Source organism: Hippopotamus amphibius, chromosome 1 (assembly GCF_030028045.1).
Source record: "Hippopotamus amphibius kiboko isolate mHipAmp2 chromosome 1, mHipAmp2.hap2, whole genome shotgun sequence".
Lineage (NCBI taxonomy): Eukaryota > Metazoa > Chordata > Mammalia > Artiodactyla > Hippopotamidae > Hippopotamus > Hippopotamus amphibius.
The window spans coordinates 142,901,540-142,921,949 of record NC_080186.1 but is presented as its reverse complement, the minus strand read 5'-3'; the positions used below and the strand labels follow the sequence as shown (position 1 = coordinate 142,921,949).

Sequence of the window (20,410 nt, the reverse complement as noted above, 5' to 3'; positions counted from 1 at the left end):
GAGAGAGGAGGCATGCTGAGGGGCACGACCGTGTCAGGCACGGGAGGGAAGCCTTCTTAGACCTTCCAGCTCAGCCTAGCTACTAGTGGACCAGCGCTTTGTGAGTGACCCCCGTGATGTCATTGGGTGCAGATGGTCACCCAGCCACACCCTGCCCAAATTTCTGACCCACAGAATGGTGGGAAGTAATACATAAACCTTTGTTGTCTTCAGCCACTATGTATTAGGATAGCAACAATAGGTCACTGAAACACCCACACGTATTACGTACTCACTTATGTTCATATCTACACAAACTCCTGTACACTTATACATAGACATGTTTGCATACATGCACATACCTTTGTATTAGATGTTTTTTTTTTTGGGTCATGTCACGTGGCCTGCGGGATTCCCTGACCAGGGACTCAACCCTGTGAAAGCCCGGAATCCTAACCACGAGGCCACAAGGGAACTCCTGTACTAGACGCTACTGACTGTCTATCCAACATCCATTCCCACTGTCTTCCTTCCGGACAGAGCTCTGTCAGCTGACTACCCTTCCTCCAAGCAGCTTTGTGCTTTGAAAGGCTGATACCATCCTCAGTTCCAGGAGAGGGACCCTGATGAGCCTAAACCACGCTTGGTGGTCTCGTCCCCTCAACAGAGAGGGGTATAGCTTTGGCCACGTTTAGTTCTAGCCAATGAGGCATGGGGGCAGGTAGGCTTGGGCTTCTGGGAAAACTTCCTCATCCTCAGGAAAGTCACCCAGAAGCAAAGATGTGTTTCTCAGTCACTGGATTCCTAATGCGCAAGTGTGGGATATGGAAATGCTACCGTCATTCTGCGACCATGAGGATGCCGAATTAAGCCAAGTGGAGAGGCGGACAGGCCCTTAAAGACATTATTGATCCAGGCACTCAGTCAACTTGAGAGTCCTCTCTCCCCACCTCTGGAATTCCAGTCATGTGAGATAAAGACTTATTTATTGTTTGGAGAGGGTGGTTTGTTTTTGTTTGTCGTCTAAGGCATCCAACTACTATCTACCCTCCCTGCAGTAAATAAACACGCACACATACTTGTACACACACGGATCCAGAGCCGTACTCAGCAAGTCACAGTGGAGCACGTGTGCACTCTGCTCTGCACGTGTACACAAGCACACAATAATATCTGCATGTGTACTCAGTGATGCACACCTACACACAGAGAAAGCATACACACAGATACAGGCGAACCTACGCGTACTTTCTCACACATGCACGCAGTTCTTACGTACAATACCACAGAGACACACACGGATCATGTTAATATCAATGTGAATTTACCCATTCCTGTCCATGTCTGAATCACCACAACATATGTACAGCTCTGAAGGGCTCCTTGGCTACAGTGAGAGGCCACTGGCAGAGGCCAACAGCACCTCACCTGGGACTGATAGAAAGTTCTGGAGAGAGATGGGGAAGAGGGACTTGCAGACCAGAACATGGCCCAGGAGGCGGGAGGTCAGTTCTAGTGTGACCCGGACGTGCACCACAGCCCCGTGGCCATGGAGGCTGAACTCAACACTGCACCAAGGCAGGCTGCGAGAAGCCTGTTTCCACCCTCAAAGGGGAAAGAAAACTTTCCTCCACCTGCCAAGCACCTCCTTCCACACTGACACAAAACCTGTGCTGTGAGGAAGCCCAAGCTAGCTTGCCCTCCAAGGGCCTCTTTTGGCTTTCCTCATAGGCAAACAATGGACTCACACATTGCATGAAAGTGGATTTTCACCATTTATGGCAGTGGGTGTTTTAGGTAGAGAGACAAGTGTATGCAAAGGCACAGAGGTGCCAAACAGTGTAGTGTGTGTGGGGGGTTCCAGGGACCATGAGTTTGCAGCAGAGTCAGGGTGCGACAGAAAATGAGGCTGGGGAGGTGGGCAAGGGCCACAGTTGGCCCCTAAACTCCCCAGCCCCGTCCACTCACCCTGACCCCGGTGTCAACTGACTTTGCACGTAGGTCTTTATCCTCCATCCACTGGTCTTCTCGTGCCAAACTCCTACCTCAAATTGATAAACAAGATGTTTGTTTGCTTGTTTGGCTGTGCTGTGTGGCTTGTGGCATCTTAGTGCAATCAGGGAATGAACCCAGCCCTCAGCAGTAAAAGTGCAGAGCCCTAGCCACTGGACTGCCAGGGAATTCCCTAAACAAGATATTCTGGAAGATTTGCTTATAAGCAATAAGCAAATTACCTTTCTGCCTTGCGTACAATGATATTTGGACTTTATTCTCTCAATCCCCCTTCTTTTGTACGTTCCCATAAGCCAGAGGAGTTACCAAGGATATTTTTTGTTAAATTAGTTTTTATTTATCATCTGATAATGTAAATTCATCTTCCAGAAACTTCCTACTTCTAAGCTTAATAAAATGCACGTTCTAAAATAGCACATATGATACAATCCCATTTTGGGTAAAATGCTGGCATGTATATTTATGTGTGCATCATAATAAGATCTGGAAGGATACATACACCACTGGTAAACAATAGTTATATCTCAGTAATGGGATTACAGATGATCCTTACAGTTTTTTAGGCTTTTGTGCATTTTTCTGAATTTTATGCAAAAAGCATGTTACTTTTATCAGCAGGAGAAAATGATTTCAAACTAAAAGAAGAGTTTAATCTACATTTTAGCCAAAAGTATGAAGTTGGTTGTAAGAAAGTGAGAATAAGGAGAAAATTTCAGGGAGAAGTGGGGAAAGGAGACATGAAATCAACTTGTGCATAATGGAATCTTCCAAGTGGCTTCAGGAGCCCTGACCTACCCTTATCAAGGGAATCTTGCAGCCCATCCTCTGAACCAAGGCCAGTCAAATAGGTAGAGGATCATAGAAACAGCTCCCATCTCAACGAACATCTGATCTAGGTGGCAGTCTGAGTCATGTGCACAGGAAAAGTATGCCAGGCAGTAAATGAGGTGAGCTGGAGAGCTAACTCACCTGGGGGTGGGGAGACATGGGTTCTGTGCCCAGCTCTGGCACCCAACGACCTTGGGCAAGTCGCGTCACCTCTGTGAACCTCAGTCTCTTATCTGTCAGAGAGGCATAATGACGGTAATTGGGATGTTGTGATGATTAGATGAGATACCCTATCTGTGACTCCTCTGTGAACTCTGAGGTGTGCCACAGGTCACCCTGCAGCCTGCAACAGAGCCTCCAGTGCAAAGGAATCCATCCCTATGATGGAAATTCAGACCCAAGCAGTAGGCAAGTGGAGTAGCCCATTTGGGGGGAGGGCCATCTTTGGATGGTCCTTAAACATCCCACCACGCAGGCTGCAGCCTGAACAGCTCTGACATTACAGAATATAAAGTCAGGAAGGGCACGCGTTGTCTGAGCTCAAAGCCCCACAGAGCCTGTTCCCCTCTGTAGAGCAGTACACCCCAAGAAGAAAAAATAGAGGAGTGGCCACTTTCTGGCCTCTGAATGTCCAATCCTTTCCATAATGTAACTGCCGGCTCCGGATAATTACTTTTCTCCTGCTTAGGAGCTTAGAGCAATAGTAGTTCCCAATAACTAGAGACTTAATAAGGCTAAATTATAATGAGTGTCCTGCAGAATTACACACCGCATTAACACCAAATGAGTTCATTAGAAATTCATCAGGAGCGATTCCTGTGGCTGCCACAGGAATTAATCACGGTTAGCCAGCAGCAGGGGAGGGGCGATGAATAATTGCACAGGAACTGGATGAAGACCTTTTGGCATCTGACTTTGGCCTGAAGCAATATTTTTCGAGGGTCATGGGCTGTTTTGGTTGTAAAGTTTGGAGGCGAGGCTGTTTGGATGTTGTTGGATCTACTGCCCTTGCTTCCTCCTCCTTGCTGGCTGCTGCCCCAGCAAGGATCAGGCCGGGAGACATGGGGGTGGGCATGCCCAGTTCTGGGGTGCTGAGAAATTATCGAGAGGACTTAGGGTTCTGGCCTGCCCAGCATGCATTTCCCCTTCCTCTGTATGAGCTGTTCTGTGTTCTTTCCACGTTCCTTGAAGAGCCACCCTTCCCCCTGCTGCACATGGCTCTTCATGGGACTGTCAGTCAAGCCCCTGCGCCCACCCCCAGGAATTGGATACAACCTAGCTAGGCCAACTGAGCTTTGTCTCCTGCCACATTTTTATTTTTTTTAAGCTAGCATCTATTAAGTATTTGCTAGGTGCCAGTCCCCTTCCTAGGACCTTCGTGTATTGAGTTGTCCAGTCCTCCCATGTCCCTAGGAGGCGGGTTTAATTGTTAGCCCCATTCTGCCAACCAGGAATCCCAAACACAGAGGTTAAGTAATGTGTCCAAGTGATACAGCCAGTAATTGGTTGAGCTGAGAATTTGAGTCTTGGGTGGAGGGCTATAGGGATGGAGCGTGGCTGAAGGTGATTCACTGGATGGCAGTACCCCATGGGGTCTGTCTCTTCCTTCCTTCTTGCTCTCTAGTGCTATGGGCTATCTGGAGGTCTGGTGCTTTAGCTTTTCCATGCCTTCTATGAGCTACCCCATACCCTCCAAGAAACCCACTCCCATTTTTTAAAATTTTGCTTGTCACCAAGAATCAGTGTCTGTATATACAACTGAAAGATTCCCGAGTCATCCGACAAGTACCTGTAAAGCCCCTAAGACAGGCCTGCCCTGGGTCAGCTGACACACAGGTCACACAGAAACATAAGGCAGATTTCCTGTCCTCCGGCTGCTTACACCTCAGATAGAAAACCAGTGCGAGGGCTTCCTAGGTGGCGCAGTGGTTGAGAATCCGCCTGCCAATGCAGGGGACAAGGGTTCGATCCCTGCTCCAGGAGGATGCCACATGCTGCGGAGCGACTAAGCCTGTATGCCACAGCCTGCGCTTTAGAGCCCGTGAGCCACAACTATTGAGCCCGTGTGCTGCAGCTGCTGAGGCCCACGTGCCTGGAGCCCGTGCTCTGCAGCAAGAGAAGCCATGGCAATGAGGAGCCCACACACCACAACGAAGAGTAGGAACTCTCACTGCAACTGAAGGAAGCCAGTGCACAGCAAAAAAGACCCAACACAGCCAATAAAATAAATTAATTAATTAATTTAAAAAAAGAAAAATAAAAGAAAAGCAATGGGAGGGACTTCCCTGGTGGCGCAGTGGTTAAGAACCCGCTTGCCAATGCAAGTGTCACGGATTCGATCCCTGGTCTAGGAAGATCAATTAAGCCTGTGCGCCACAACTACTGAGCCTGCGCTCTAGATCCCGTGAGCCACAACCACTGAAGCCCACGGACCTAGAGCCCATGCTCCACAACAAGAGAAGCCATCGCACTGAGGAGCTGTGTGCCACAACGAAGCAACGAAGACCCAACGCAGCCAAAAAAAAGAAAAGAAAAAGAAAACAAAAGCAATGGTAACAATTGAATCCCATGCCCTCCTGCGCAGGTTCTAAGCGAAAGAGAGCCAGACCTGGGTGGGCTAGATCAGTGGAGAAAAGGCTTCATGGAGGGCACAGTACATGACCTTTGGGGACAGTCACTATTGTGGACCTTTTGATCATCTGCCCATCCCACAGTCCCTTCTTCAAACACTGTCCCTCTCTACTCAGAACAGTTGGTTCTGATGGACGAGGTGGTACCTCAGGACCCTGCTGGTGGGGTAGAACATCTGCACCCCATTCCTCACTGCATGGACCCCACCTTCCAGTATGAGGCTGAAAAGGCCAGATACTCATGTTCTCATCACCCCATCACGTGGCAACGAGGTGCCTGCCTGTGGCTTGGGCTCGACCTATCAGACATTCTCACAAAGACATTTTCTCTGCAGCTTGCGATGCAAAGAAGCAGGTGCCAGAGAGTCCACTCTGGTGGCGGGGGGGGGACATGTCCAGTGCGCAGGGGAACGGTGGCTGCAGTGCCAGTATGCAGTGCCAGTATGCAGTGCCAGCGTCGGTAAGGGCTACAAACTGCCCAGTCCGGCTTTCCGAGGTACTGGCAGCGGGGTCCTCACAAAACCATTTCTGTGATGTGGTTGTGCCAATGGTTCTAGCTCTTTGTCCACTCTCCTCCCTGCTTGTTTTCCAAACCTGAAAATTCTGTGATCTAATTGATAACCTCACAATAAATTTATGTTCTGCTCAAATCAGTTTCCATTGTTTGCAATGAAGAGCTCCGCCTCCCTGCCCACAGGTGATTGGACCAGAGGCGGACACTTGACTCATGATAGACCAATCAGATCCTCTCTCTCCTGACAATTCTGCTGTGTTCCAACAGCCCCCGTTGTCTGTGAGCACAGGGACAGCTAAGAAAGGACGTCTATGGAGAATTAAATAGAAAAAGAGAGAAGCTGCAGATGGAGAGAGAGTGAGAGAAAGAGGAAGGAGGGAGAGAGGGTGGGAAGGAGGGAAGGAGAGAGAGAGAGAGACAGATTTCTCTAGATCCTCATGAATCCCTCTGTTTCCCCTTGGGTTCTCCAAGTTGCCCTTGCATCCTTAAAATGCTAGGTTGAATTATATGAAATTGTTGTTTTTATAGGTCAAAAGGTCAAATAGCAGCAATTATGTATGCTGTAACCTAGTAAATTCCCCTTTTGGCCTAAGCTGAATCAAGTTGGGTTTCTTTCTTTCCCTTCCTCCCTCCCTCCCTCCCTCCCTCCCTTCCTTCCTTTCTCTTTCTTTCTTTCTTTCTTTCTTTCTTTCTTTCTTTCTTTCTTTCTTTCTTTCTTTCTTTCTTTCTTTCTTTCTTTCTAATTAATTAATTACTTACTTATTTTGGTTGAGCCGGTGCTTAGTTGTGACAGGTGGGCTCCTTAATTATGGCATGCGAACTCTCAGTTGCAGCATGCATGTGGGATCTAGTTCTCTGACCAGGGATGGAACCAGGTCCCCCTGCATTGGGAAAGCAGAGTCTTAACCACTACACCAGGAGGGAAGTCCCCAAGGGTTTGTTTACTTGCAACACAAAGGGCTTTGTCTACAACAGTCAGACATTCCATTAGCTCAAAAATAGGGAGAGGGGCTTCCCTGGTGGCTCACTGGTTGGGAGTTCACCTGACAATGCAGGGGACACAGCTTCGTGCCCTGGTCTGGGAAGATCCCCCATGCCACGGAGCAACTAAGCCTATGTGCCACAACTACTGAGTCTGCGCACTAGAGTTCGTGAGCCACAATTACTGAAGCCCATGCGCCTAGAGCCCGTGCTCCACAAGAGAAGCCACAGCAATGAGAAGCCCAGACACCGCAACAAAGAGTAGCCCCAGCTCACTGCAAATAGAGAAAGCCTGCCCGCAGCAACGAAGACCCAATGCAGCCAAAAATAAAAATAAATAAATAATATAGATTTATTTAAAAAAAAAAAAGGGAGTGGAGCAGGCAGAGACACAGAACAGAAGCAGGAAATAAGGGTTTTCCATGTCTGGCAAAGACAGTCCCCAGTGAGGAGGCTGCCCTGCAGATCAGTGGCTAAAGGACTTCCCATCTCCTCTCTGGGCACTGACTCTGAGGTCAGTGTCCTCCGCTGATTTATAATCCATGAACATCCAAGAGACCTTCAGCCCCACCCTACTTACCTCAAATAATACCATAGTTGACCCCTGAACAACAGGGGAATGAACTGCCAGGGTCTGCTTTTACGCAGATTTTTTAAAATAGTAAATACTACAGTACTACACGATCCACAGTTGGTTGAATCCACAAATGCAGAGGAACCACAGATACAGGGGGAGCTGAAAGTTTTTCACGGATTTTCAACTATGCAGAGGGTCCGTGGCCCTAATCACTCACATTGTTCAACTGTACTCATGTTAATACATGGTCTTGAGTAATGTTTTCGTTTTTGTTTTCTCCACATGGTGGTGTTTGCTAGTCATGTGTGCACTTCTTCCTACCTAACCTAATTGTCCAATAATAGAGAACTGGTTGAATAAACTGTGATACATTCATAGAGTGGATTGCTATATGACCGTTCAAGTGATGGCTGGGGCTGGGGTAGGCGGGCAGGCAGTGGAAGTGATGTTGAAGACTTGATAAGGGTAGTGAGCATGGAGATCAGGGTTGAGAACCACTCACTGATGAAGGGAAGTACCACTGAGCTCTTCCAACCTTGGCTGAGGGCGGACCATGAATGCGTACGGATGCGCCCCCCCCACTTCTTGTGTCTTTTCATCTGGTTGTAGCCAGCAGTCCTGGAGACGGCTGGTGGAAAGACAATTTGGGGGGGGGGGGGGGGCGTGTCCAAAGATGGGACCTGGGAAGCCAAGGTGGCCAGGGGACATTGAGGACCCAAGCAAGAGTGAAGCTTCCATGGGCTGGATAGGAAAGAAGTGAGGCTAAGAGCAGGGGATGGACTGGGGGAAAGGGGATGAGTTGTGAAGCTAAGAGGTTCATTCCATGGGTTGCACACTGTTTTCTCTTCTGCTGTGTGTCTTCCTTCCCTAACACAGCTGGTGCTCGGTAAATGTATTTTGAATGAATGAATGTGTGGGTTATAACTCTGACATTAGAGCCAGAGACTGGCATTCTGCTTTTCATCAGAGAACCAGCGGTATCCACAGTGGTGGCAAGTACCACTTCAGGTCAGAGAAAACTGAGTTCAGATCCAAGCTTCATCAACAACAAGCTGTGTGACCTTGAACAAGTCACCTAAGCTTTCTGAGCTTAGGCTTTCTTTTCTGTACATAGGGATAATGACGGCTTTCTTGGAAGTTTGTTGCAAGGATTAAATGAGACGCCATGTGTTGAGCACTTAGCACAGTGTCTGGCACTTTGAGCTCACTTGCTAAGTATCGAGGAATAATTGTCTCCAAGAACCTGGTTGGTTCTGGAGGCTGCATCCAAATCCAATTGCTGCATTTAGTTGGAGGTCATGAGTGCAAGGCCTGAAGCTAAACTCCTTCCTGACTGTGACATTTATAAGCCTGTTTCCTCATTTATATAGTGCGAATAATATAAGGACCTACCCGATAGACTGATGGGGAAAACTGGGTGATAATTTACGTAAAGCATTTAGCACACTGCAGGTGCACAGTAGATACTGGCTGCTAGGATTCCTCATTATCTGAGATGGAGAAGACCTTGAGAGGAGCTGGCTTTGTTGAGGGTGGAAGTGGAAGAACAGGAGTTTTGGACCTGTCAGGTTTGAGGTGGCATAAGACATGAAGTGCAGCTGCTAGGTGGGCAGTTGGATGTAAGCCCAGAGGGGAGGTCTGAGATGGGGAAAATAGCTGGCAGTCATTGGCATATAGATGATATTTAAAGCCACGGCCTGGATGAGATCACCAAGGAAGTGAGTGCTTAGAGAAAAGACACATGCGAGGACTGAACTCGGGGTCATCTGATGCTTAGCAATGATGGAGATAACTGTCAGTGCAAAGCTGGTGACCAGACACGGTGGTGCTGAAGCTGCACAGCCAGCCTGCCCCGGCAACATTCACTTAACACGCTCTTATATGCCCTGCCGGGCTCTGAAAAAAGTGCTTTACAAAAGTTAACTCATTTAGTACTCATAACAACCCTTTAAGTTAGAAGCAGTTATCATCTCCGTTTTGCAGATGAGAAAACTGAGACACAGGAAGATAGCTAACTTGCGCCAAGGACACACGGCCAGCAAGTAGCAGAGCAGGGATTCAAACCCAGGCAGCCTGACCTCAGAGTCTCTCTCTCTTCTGATTTTAAAATTTTAATTCTAATTTCTACTGTGGATAAACAAATTGCCAACTGGAATTTCCAAGGGAATGCTGAATTTCCTAGTCTCTGACCTTTGAGAGCAGAGCTAGGAAAATCATCCTGGAATGAACGGCCATCAGAGGTCCCATTCGGCCTTGATACTCCAGGATTAACCCCAATTAGCACTGCAGATTCTTGGTTGAGGCAAGAAGAGAAAAGGGGGGTTTGATCAAGGAAACTATAACCCTGGTGGATCACTTACTCCACACAGCCCTGGAAAGTCTTGGGGTGGGGAGGTTATGGGGAGGTCAAGGGCTCCTCTTCCAACCATGGGCTCAAGCACCTGTATTTCCCACTTCCTTCAATAATTACTCTCAGACTAATGGTGGCTGGTTTGAGGCAGGAGCCAGAGTCCAGGTGGGAAGTTGGGGTGGCCCAGGGGGATTAGCCTTGGGACCATTCTTTATCTCCATGGGGTATAGCTGCTCTATTTGTTCAATTGCCCCATAAAATCTCACTGTGATACGGAGGCAGTTGGAGTTCATTTACCCCTCTTGGAAGGTTCTCAATGAGTGTCTGAGCAAACAGGTGAACCCCAGCTGAAGAGGGAGAGAGAGAAGGGAGGCTGGAGGGTCAGTGCACACATAGACTCCAGTGAAGGAGAGCACAGCTGAGTCAGGCATCCCGGTGCCAAGACTGTCCTTCCCCACACCCCTGCCACTCCCATCCTGCCCCGATGCTGACTTTGGATGAGCTTCTAAAGAGAAAACGGTTCTGACCGTGTACAAGGAAGTCAATGGGAAACGGACTTAATGGGGGTCTGGAGAGCCCATCAGGCCCACCTGCCAGCTCCTGCCCATGTCCCTTGGCCTGGAGTTCTCGGGGTAGCTGCAGCACAATCACCGGGGAACCTGCCAGATGCAGATTCCAGGGCCCTACCAGGCCTACCAAATCAGAACTTCTGTGGTCAGGGCCCAGAGGTTTCCATTCCTCACAAGCCCTCCCCTCCTGCACCCTCAGCAGTGTATGGTGAAGACCACACTTTGACAGTCTCACAGCCTATTCCAGACTGACCTGAGCAAATAAAATCAGAGGTATCCCAGTGCCTACTAGGTGCGTAGCCCTAAGGAAGTATGAAATGCAGCCTCTTTCCTTAAAGGGATTATAATCTAACTGGGAGTTAAAAAACATACTTTGTGAAGAGTTAAATTAATGCTACAAGAAAAGAATAATTCAAAACAATAGGCAGATAAGCCGGACAAATTGCCAATGAATGCGAATAACAGTATCATTCAATGAGCACCTACAAAATACTAGATCCTGTGCTAAGCCCTTTATTTATATACTCTGATTTAATCTCATTAAAATCCTGGAAGACAGGTATTTTTATTCCCACTTAATAATGAGTAAATTAAGCCTTTGGCTTATTTGCCAATTTCTTTCACATCAGCCTTCCCTAACCCTTAAGAGGTGATCAGGGTGATGCCTCTGTTTTCCCATGATACCCTAATGTTACAGACTTTATCTCATTTTTCACACCATGTTGCAACTGTCTGTTTACTAGGCTGGGTCTCTCACAAGATTTGAGGACAAATACTTGGTAGTTCCAGAGTCCGGTGCACAGTAGGTACTCAGTGCTTTTTGAATGAATAAAGATTGTGTGTGTGAAGTCTCAGGGCTAATACTGTGACTCCAAAGCCCAAGTTTCCCCCTGAGCCATTACAAGTAGCTGGTACACACCAGGGGGATTCCTCTAAGGGACAATCTATAGGTCAGAGTAATCAGAGAAGGCTCCCTGGAGGAGTTGGAGTTGGAAGGACAATTCAAATTTGGAAAGACAAGAGAAAGGTGAGCAGTCATTCCAGGCAGACCAAGGCGTGAAGGTGAGATTCTACAAAGGGCACACCTCCTCCAAGACTAGAGACCCCAGGGGATTTCAGGAGATTACACCCCATCCCCTAAGCCTCTCTAGCGTAACATCTTATATCTAAACTCCATCCCAAATACTATTGTGAAATGATTTTCCTCCAAGGTTTACAGGGAGATGGCAAATGCTCTATTGTGTCCCCATGCCCAGACCAGTATGGCATGTTTTCTATTAGTGGGTTCCTCCATTTGGAAAGTCCCTTTTAATAATTAATGGGATAGTTTCAGTTTCCATGAAGAAATAAGATCCATTAATGTCTATGATATACTGCTAAGTGGGGAAAAAAAGCAAGACAAAACAGTGTCTTTGGATTTAATTTTTGTTTAAAAAAAAACAAACCTGAAAAAAAAAATAGCCCCAATAAGCACAAATATGTTTGTGTGCATGTGGGAAATGTCCAGAAGGTTATATACTGAATGTAAGAGCAGCTGCTCTGGAAAAGGAGATGTAGGGTGTGAGGCTTTCACCTTTACTTTGCCCAGCGTGGAGCTTTTGTCTTCTTAAACACTGAGTATGTATTAATTTACAACCAAAAAACAAGGCCCCATGGTGGGATGACAGGTAGTTTTTAGTTCACTTGTGCTTTGCTCCTCCCAAAGTATCTACTAGGAATATCTATTACTTTTATAATCAGAAAATTAAAAACTCTTTCCTCCATAAAGATTGTTTAAAAAGAAAAGAAATAGACTCTCAAGGTGGCACCACTGGTGGTGCTGGGAAGCAGGATGTTTGGGGGAAAAGTACTAAAGATGTTCTAAACTCTGAGTTCCAAGAGTATCAGCACCCAGGCAATCTGGGGCGAAATCAAAGCAGTCTCAACATGGCAAAACATCCTAAGAGCTGTAATTAGAGTCAGTGGGAAAGAAAGCAGGGATTCGAGAGGAGATGAGTGAAAGAGGTAGGAAGAAAACAAGGGCTCTGTGACTGTGAGCAACCTACTCAACTTCTCTGAACCTCAGCTTCCTCCTTGGCAAAATGGGGACCAATAATGGCAGCTACTTCATAGAGTTGTTTGGAAGTTTAAATGATACAATCCATAGAGAAGACTCAGCGGCATGCCCAATGCACGATAAATACTTCGTGAGTGTTAGCTGTTATCGTCATCGCTATTTCATCACCGTTATCAATGAGGGGAAATTCTCATAGGCTCTAGGTGGGAGCGTAAATCGCTCTAGCCTTTCAGAGAGGCGCTACAGTATAAACTTATATATAAGTTTAGCTATAACTTTATATACAAAACCCCTTTGTTCTAGGAACTGCCTGTCTAGGAATTTATCCTTAGCAAATAATCTTAGTAAATAATATGACATGTACACCAAGAGGTGTGAATGAGAATGTTTATCTCAGAGTTATTTATAATAGAAAAAGACTGGGAACAACCTAAGGACCCAGCAATAGTTACATAAATTATGAAACATACATACCATAGAATACGTATGATGTATCTTTATGTAATGATATGCACAGGTACTTACATCATTATATAAAAAAGAGGTGACAGAACAATATAATCTTACTTAGAGAGTATAGGTATGCATTTAAAAGTCTAGGATAGCTACCAACTGTTATCAAGGGCCATCTCTGCCAGAACTGTCACTGCTCTGAATTATAAATTTTAATATATATAATTCAGCATCAGAAAATCCATGATGAGGTGTGGGTGGGGGTAGTGTGGGTGCATAGTTTTTGTTTTTTTAAAGTGAGACCCCTGGCTGGGGTAAGGAATTCTCAGATTGGAGACTACAGACTGGCAAAATGTGGCAAAGCTGGTTTCATCAGTTCAGAAACCACTCAGTCTCAGGTCTGGGGTTAGCAACTGCGGTGAATTCTGCTTTGGATAGAAATGATGGGGATTCTCGGAGAGCCAACACTGGAAAAGGAGATAGACTCAAAACTTTCCTTAATTAATAATAAGAGGGACAGCCTTTACAAGTGCTTCTCACTTTGCATGGCGAAACTGATCCAGGGAGCAGTCCCACAAGACACGCAGGGTAGGAGTTACCACCGAGGAGATGGAGTCCTTGAGTGTGAAGTGGTGCCAGAATCAGAACAGGCACAGGAAGTGGGGGCTGAACTCCTAGCCTTTCCAGCTGTGAAGACGGAACAGAGTAAAAGTCTCCACGCTCCCAGCCCGTGCCTGGCACAGAGCAGGTCTTCAGCGCACCTGGCACTGCCTCCTCCGATCGGCTCCCTGAGCCCACGGGCTGCTGCCTCCCTCTGCACCCACCTCACGCCTATTTTCTTTCAAGTGCCCTTTGCTGCAGCCAAACTCATTGCTTCCTTTCATTGTGGCCCTTCCCACCATCTAAATTCCCTCAACTTAGAATGCTATCTGCCTACATTCTCAGTCTCTTCTAACCTTACCACTTCTCTAAACACCCAAATGCCTTCAAGACCTGTATTAAATGCCATCCCCTATGCAAAGCTACACCAGCCAGCTGGACACCATCGCTCCTTCCCCAGGCCACACAACTGCATGCCTCTCAGCACACATCCCATCCTGCTTGCACGAGGGTCCTCTGCAGGTGTGGTTTGTCCCTGGACAAGACTGGAAGCTCTTTTGGGAAGGAGGTATGTCTCACTGTTTCCTCAGTGCTGGCCCCACATTGAGGTGCGGCACACTTTGGTTGATGAATGCGGGGGTGACTGAGTAAATGAGGGAAGATGGGAGCATGGATGGAGGGAGGGCTGGGCAGAGGTGGATGACACCTCAAACCCTGGGGCAGAGCTGGCCGTGGCCTTGCCAACAGCAATGGGATTCCAGCCAGCAAGTCCCCAGGGTGAATAACCTCGGGGTTCTGTTCCTCCGGGTCCTGCCCACATCATAAAATTGCAAGTGCTTCCTCTTCAGGGGCGGGAAGGAGAAGTGGGGTGACTTTGGGGCTGAGCCTCAGCATCTGGGAGGGTTTATAAGCCGAGGCACCAGACCCCTGAGCACTGCACCTCTCCTTGCTCCTCCTTCTGCTCCCGAGCTTCCAGCTCTCCAGCAGCATGGCCTTCACCGGCAAGTACGAGATCGAGAGTGAGAGGAACTATGAAGAGTTCATGAAGCGCCTGGGTGAGTGAGCTCCTGAGACCACATTCCTGGGGCTGAGCTGTCACAGCCAGCTCTGCACAGGGAACCCCAAATTCATGAGGCTCAGAGAGGCTGAGTGGCTAGCGCAAGGTCACACAGCTGGTAATGGGTGAGGTGGAGAGCTGACTGGTTTTTTAATTCAAACATTTACTGAACGCCTGCTATACGCACGGGCCAACCCAATGTTACTGATGGGGCGACTCAGCAAGCCTTGCCCAAGGTCTCACTGTGCCAACAGTGGCAGAGGTCATGAGACCCCCAGGACTCGAGGATGAGATGATGAGTGGTGTCACCACATCCTGCCTGGGAAGAGGTGACCAAGGGATGGGAGCACAGGGATCAGGTTTGACAAGCCACTCATTCACTCAGTCACTGAGCAAACAGGGGCCTCTTACACTGCTAGGCACCGAGGGGGGAGATGGAAGACCCCACTCTTCTGCCTGATTTACAGCACTGGTTGTGAGGAACCAAAGAGACAGTAGGCTCGACAGTCCTGCAGAAATCTTGGTGTGCTAGCGAAGTGTGAGGCAGTACAGTTGTCTAGATTCAGAGGACAGCCCCAGGGGACTTGGGCCCCACCTTCCGGGAGGAAAGAAGCCCCAAGAGCGGGATCTGTGTGTCCTGGGAAGGCAAGAGCCCTTCTGAGTCAATTCCTGGGACTGGCCCTGAAGGAACAGTGACTTGGCTTCACCTACAACAGTCTGGTTGCAGGAATCTTCATCTGTAAAACAAGAGCATGACAAGATAGTCTTGAAGGTCTTATTCACTTTAGAACTTCAGAGCTTGGCAAATTCTTATTATACTATCAGAAGAGCAGCTGTTGTTTATTGTTAACTATATGCCAGGAGTTTTACCAGACACGATCACCATAATTTAATCCTGCAACAGCCCTGTGAAATGGGCCTTATTATCCCCATTTTGTGGATGAAAACACTGAGGCTGGGAGAGACAGTGACTTGCCCAAGCCACACCACTCATGACAGAACTGGGGTTTATGCTCGACTGTCAGGCTAGCCTGCCATAGGGGAGGCAAACTTGTGCCCAAAGCCATAGGTTGTAGGCAGCTCTTACATGGCCACTCTGCTTGCCGCCCACTCAGGGGTCTCCAGCGACGGGATTGAAAAGGGTCGCAGTATCAAGATCGTCTCGGAGGTGAAGCAGGATGGGCAGAACTTCATCTGGTCCCAGCACTACCCCGGAGGCCCCTCCACTACCAACAATTTCACCATTGGCAAGGAGTGCGACATGGATACCGTGCTGGGCAAGAAGTTCAAGGTGAGAGGCAGCTAGCCACCCCTCCCTCCTTCCCCAGGCCTCTGGCTGACTTCTTGGTCTCCCCCATGTGCCCTGGGGCTGCTCCTCAAGCTGAGGCTTCTTCTTGAGTGTACCCTCCAGCTTTAAGAGCTTGAGTTACTTGACAATTTAGCTTCTCGTTTTTAATGCCACCGTCATAATGGACACTATGATGACAGTAAAAACTGTTAACATTTGCTGAACCCTTCACACATATATTTCAGACACCTGCTGGATGTGTCACATGTCTTCATGCAGGTAAGCCCATGCGGGCGCTACAATTACTGCCCCATTTTACAGATGTGGGAGTTGGGCTGAGTCACAGGATTAAACAGCTGCCCGGACCCCACAGGAGCGGCAGGCCTGCACACCCAGGCGGTCTGGTTCCAGAGAGCATAACCACATTTTTATGCTGCCTCCAGGGTGGCCTAAAGATAAATCGCCCAGGCCTTAGAACCAGACTCATCTGGGTTTGAAACTGCAATCTTGGGTAGCGAAGACGTGAAAAGGTGGCTGTTTATTCCTTGCTACCCAGACTGGTCCCCCAGGTCTTCCACCCGCTCCCCTCTGTAGCCTCCGACCCTGGCCAAGAGAGTACTTTCCTCCTTCAGGCTGCCAAGGTGGAGGGTAAGTAGTCATAATATCCATATTCTGCCACTTGGGTATTTTACAAATTTAACACCTTCTCACAGATGTCTTTCTGTGTCAGCACCTATTGACTGGCCTTATTCTTTTTTAATGGTGGTATGGTGTCCTGTAGTATGGAAATGCTATCATTTACTTACAACTCCCTCATTAATAGATATTTACCAGTGGATAACACAGGTTGGGATATTTAAGTCGTTCACTATTACAAACAATGCTGCAATTAACACCCTTGGATGATGTCAGCATCATCCCAGCAATGGTGATCATAACCGACCCCGACCCCGTAGTTAACAAGCGGTGCTCAACACCGAGCCAGGCACTGCTCTAAGCACTTCACATGTATCACAGTGAATCATTTAATCCTCGCTGCAACTCCAGGAAGTAGGTACAGTTACAATCCCCATTTTAGAGATGAGAAAACCGAGGCGCAGAAAGTTTCAGTGACTTGCATGGGTTATCTGTGTCTCTGGATATATGTAATGTCCGTAAGGCAAATTAGTTCCTAGAGAGGACTGCTGGGGCTGCAGGCAGGCCCTTCACCCCTGAGGGGCTGGCCTGCCTTTGAGGGGACCTCTGCAACTCTGGTTGTGTTTCTGCTTCTCTCCCAGGTCACTGTGCAGATGGAGGGTGGGAAAGTGGTGGTGAACTTCCCCCAGTACCACCACACTGCGGAGATCGTGGATGGCAAACTGGTGGAGGTGAGTGTCCTGCTGGTTCCCGGCACGATAAATGAGAATGCTTTCCTGACCTCAGCCACAGCTCCCAAGAGGTGGGCCTCTGGGCAGCTGGCTTTATGGGCACTCCCCATGGGCTGGACTCTGTGCTGAGCACAGGGTGCACATGACCTCATTCGACCTTCACAATCACTCTGCTAGGTAAGGATTTTTATCCCCATTTTGCAGGTGAGGAAACTGAGGCACAGGGTGGCTAAGTGATTGGCCAGAGGGCATAGAGCTTTTTTTGGGACAGACCAGGGATTTAGTGCTGGGCAGTCTGACTCCAGTGCCCATACTCGGCCACCCCGGGGGCACAAGTCTGGGCCCTTCTGAGTGTAAAGGAAGTGGGGAGTCTGGGTTGGCCCTGCAAGGGCAGCCATCACTCCACTCCGCTTCTGCAAGGAACTTCAGGCCCTTGCTGCTAGATCTTTTGGTGTTTCAAGAGAAGTTGGAAATTCGCACTTCTAAGTGAAATTTCCAGACTAGCAAATGTTGCCAACTAATTAAACATTTTTTGAAATGCTGACAGGGACAACTCACACACCTGTGGACTGACCCCTCCTATACACCATTCTCTGTAAACATAGGTTGGAGGGGCTGCCATGGAAGGCCTTCAACTCACATCCATCTCTTCCCCCTGGGGCTCCAGAGTTCTCCCCAGGTGAAAGAAATTGTGTGAGGTTAAGAGAAAAAGGAAGGCGTTTCTGCACGTCATTCCCCCTTCATGAGCCTGGGTCTTGGGCTAGTGTCCCCCCGGGGGATGTCTGATGTGTTCTCCCCAAGCCTCTCCAGAAGGAAAGTGATGAGGGAAGCAGGGTTTGCCTCTCCCTGTCCCCTCTGCCTCTCAATCTCTCACTTGTTTCCTTGTTTTCCTCACCTCAAGCCCAGTCTAGAGAAAAGGAGCACGTGGCCCAAAAAGCTCAGTGCCCTCCCATTACTCCCACTTTACAGAGAGGCCACAGAGGCTCAGAGACACACGTAACTTGCCCAAAGCCACACAGCTGGTTCGTGGTGGAGGTAGATCACATTAGCTGACTTCTAGACTAAATTCTCTGCCTGCTCTTCCCAGGCCAGTGGGTCTTCTTTCTCCCCTTCATTTTAGTTGAAAAAAAAAAATCTAAAAACAAATAGATGTAGTGTTTTAAAAATATATCTATGTATGTATGTGAACGTGTGTGTATGTGTACACACACACATACGTACATATACATAAATGACCATACATTTTTTTCTGGATGGAAATCTACCTCTTGGAGAATCTGATGAAAGCTAGAGGGTTCTGACCGCCAAAGGCACAGCTCCCCAGCCTGTGAGATGTGCAGGGAGAGTACAGGGCAGGAGAATGGAGCAGGTTTGTATCTACCAGGAGAACTGATCTTCCCAGATGGAACAAACCCCGTTTCCTAATTCCTAGAGGTGCCTGACTATGGCGCCTGTGTGGTGTGAGCTGAGCCCAGAGCTCAGGGCCATTACACACACATGCGCACGCACACACGCAGGCACAGACATGCACACACACACACACACGCACACAGACTCGACACCAGAGACAAGCTCTCCTGGTTGCAGATCTCCTACATCTGGAGGCCCAGAATCACTCTGGACACCTCCCTCCACCTCCACCAACACGGGTGCATTTTGCAAGCACGCCTCCTCCCATCTCCACCCACCACAGCACCCCTTCTCTCATCACCTCTCCTCTACATAGAGCCCCAGCCTCCTCCCAGCCTCCCCCTCCACTCCATCTTCCATCCATCCCACATGCAAATCACCCATCACTTCACACGGCTGCCCTTTGACAAAACTGCTTCCACAAAACTCCATTTGCCACCCACCCCTCCCCACAAGAAAGCTGCTTTTCTCTGCCGGGGGTCAGGACCAACTGATGCTACGCGCACACCCCATGAGAGCGTGTCCTGGCCTCGAGCCCAGCGCACCGCACTCAGTGGGCCTTGGCTCAACAGCAGACTTTTGCCAGCCTCTTCCACGAAACCTCGTGGAAGGGGTTTCATGGAAGAGGGCAGGGACCGTTATCTTCCCATCACCAAACACAGGGGCCCCATAAGTGGTGCAGAGGTTGAGCGTAGCCCCTTGGCCTTAGAGGGGTGACTGATTTCTCTAACCTTCAGTTTTCTCATCTGTACAATGGGGACAAGCTCAGTGTTGTGGGGGTATGCCCAGCATGGGTGAACTGAAATAGACAGATGGGTGGAAGGTTATCCCACGAAAAGCCACATCATGCCAACATCCATTAGCACTTCGGCCACGCAGAGTCCGCACAGTGGGTCCTGTAACAAATCGGGAAACTGGGGCCCAGAGAAGCGGTGTGGCAGGCTCACTCCCACTCAGAGCTGGGACTAGAGGCTGGGCTACCTTCTCTGGGCTCCATGGTCATCCTGGGGCCCCTGCACTGACACCATCTGTCCCCACTGCTTCTTCCAGATCTCCACTGTCGGAGGCGTGTCCTACGAACGCGTGAGCAGAAGGCTGGCCTGAGCTGGCGGGCGGGGCTCCATGAAGCTGCAGAGCCACCAATAAAACTGATGTAACGACAGACATTCTGTTTGTTCCAGAACCTCTTTGCCTTTGTTCTCCGGTGTCTTGGGGCAGTTCTGGCTGGTGGGGGTGGGAAACCCCTGAGGATTGGCTACACAGGCCACACCTTGGCCCTCAGACCCCTGTGGGACCTGTGTCACGGCAGAGGGACATGGGTGTGGACAGAAGGCCCCTGGCCCTGGGGACAGGGCAAAGGTGGTGCTCAGGAGCACACTCAGCAGTGTGCTCATGGCGGGCACACTTCTGTGGACCCCTTGCCCCAGCCTACCACCCACACTCTGGGCGGAGACCATCCTTTCAAGAGACAAACATCCCCTGGGAGGGGAGACACACGGACTCTCAGAAGGGCCACAGGAAGGTGTCACAGAAGAGGGGGGGCAGGACTGGCATTTCCAGGAAGGGCCCCCCACTGCAGGGCCCTGGGGCTGCAGACACTAGGGTGGACCCACCAGGGCTTAGCCAGGGCAGGTGTTTCAACAAGGCTGTGGTTCTCCGCTAATGTCTGTGGAGTCGTTCCTTCGGGTTTTAGTTTACCTGCTGGTACAAGAGGGGGCCAGGAGGACCAATTATGGGA

The 20,410-nt window shown here is 48.9% G+C and overlaps 1 protein-coding gene across 1 annotated transcript; it reads left to right on the top strand.

Annotated features, from left to right (window-relative positions):
* Positions 1-14,493: 14,493 nt before the first annotated feature.
* On the top strand, positions 14,494-19,829 carry FABP6 (fatty acid binding protein 6). The gene is made up of 4 exons (XM_057710383.1): positions 14,494-14,605; positions 15,723-15,898; positions 17,173-17,262; positions 19,723-19,829. The coding sequence occupies exons 1-4, from the start codon at positions 14,539-14,541 to the stop codon at positions 19,774-19,776; spliced, it is 387 nt and encodes a 128-aa protein (XP_057566366.1). The 5' UTR covers positions 14,494-14,538; the 3' UTR covers positions 19,777-19,829.
* Positions 19,830-20,410: the final 581 nt, after the last annotated feature.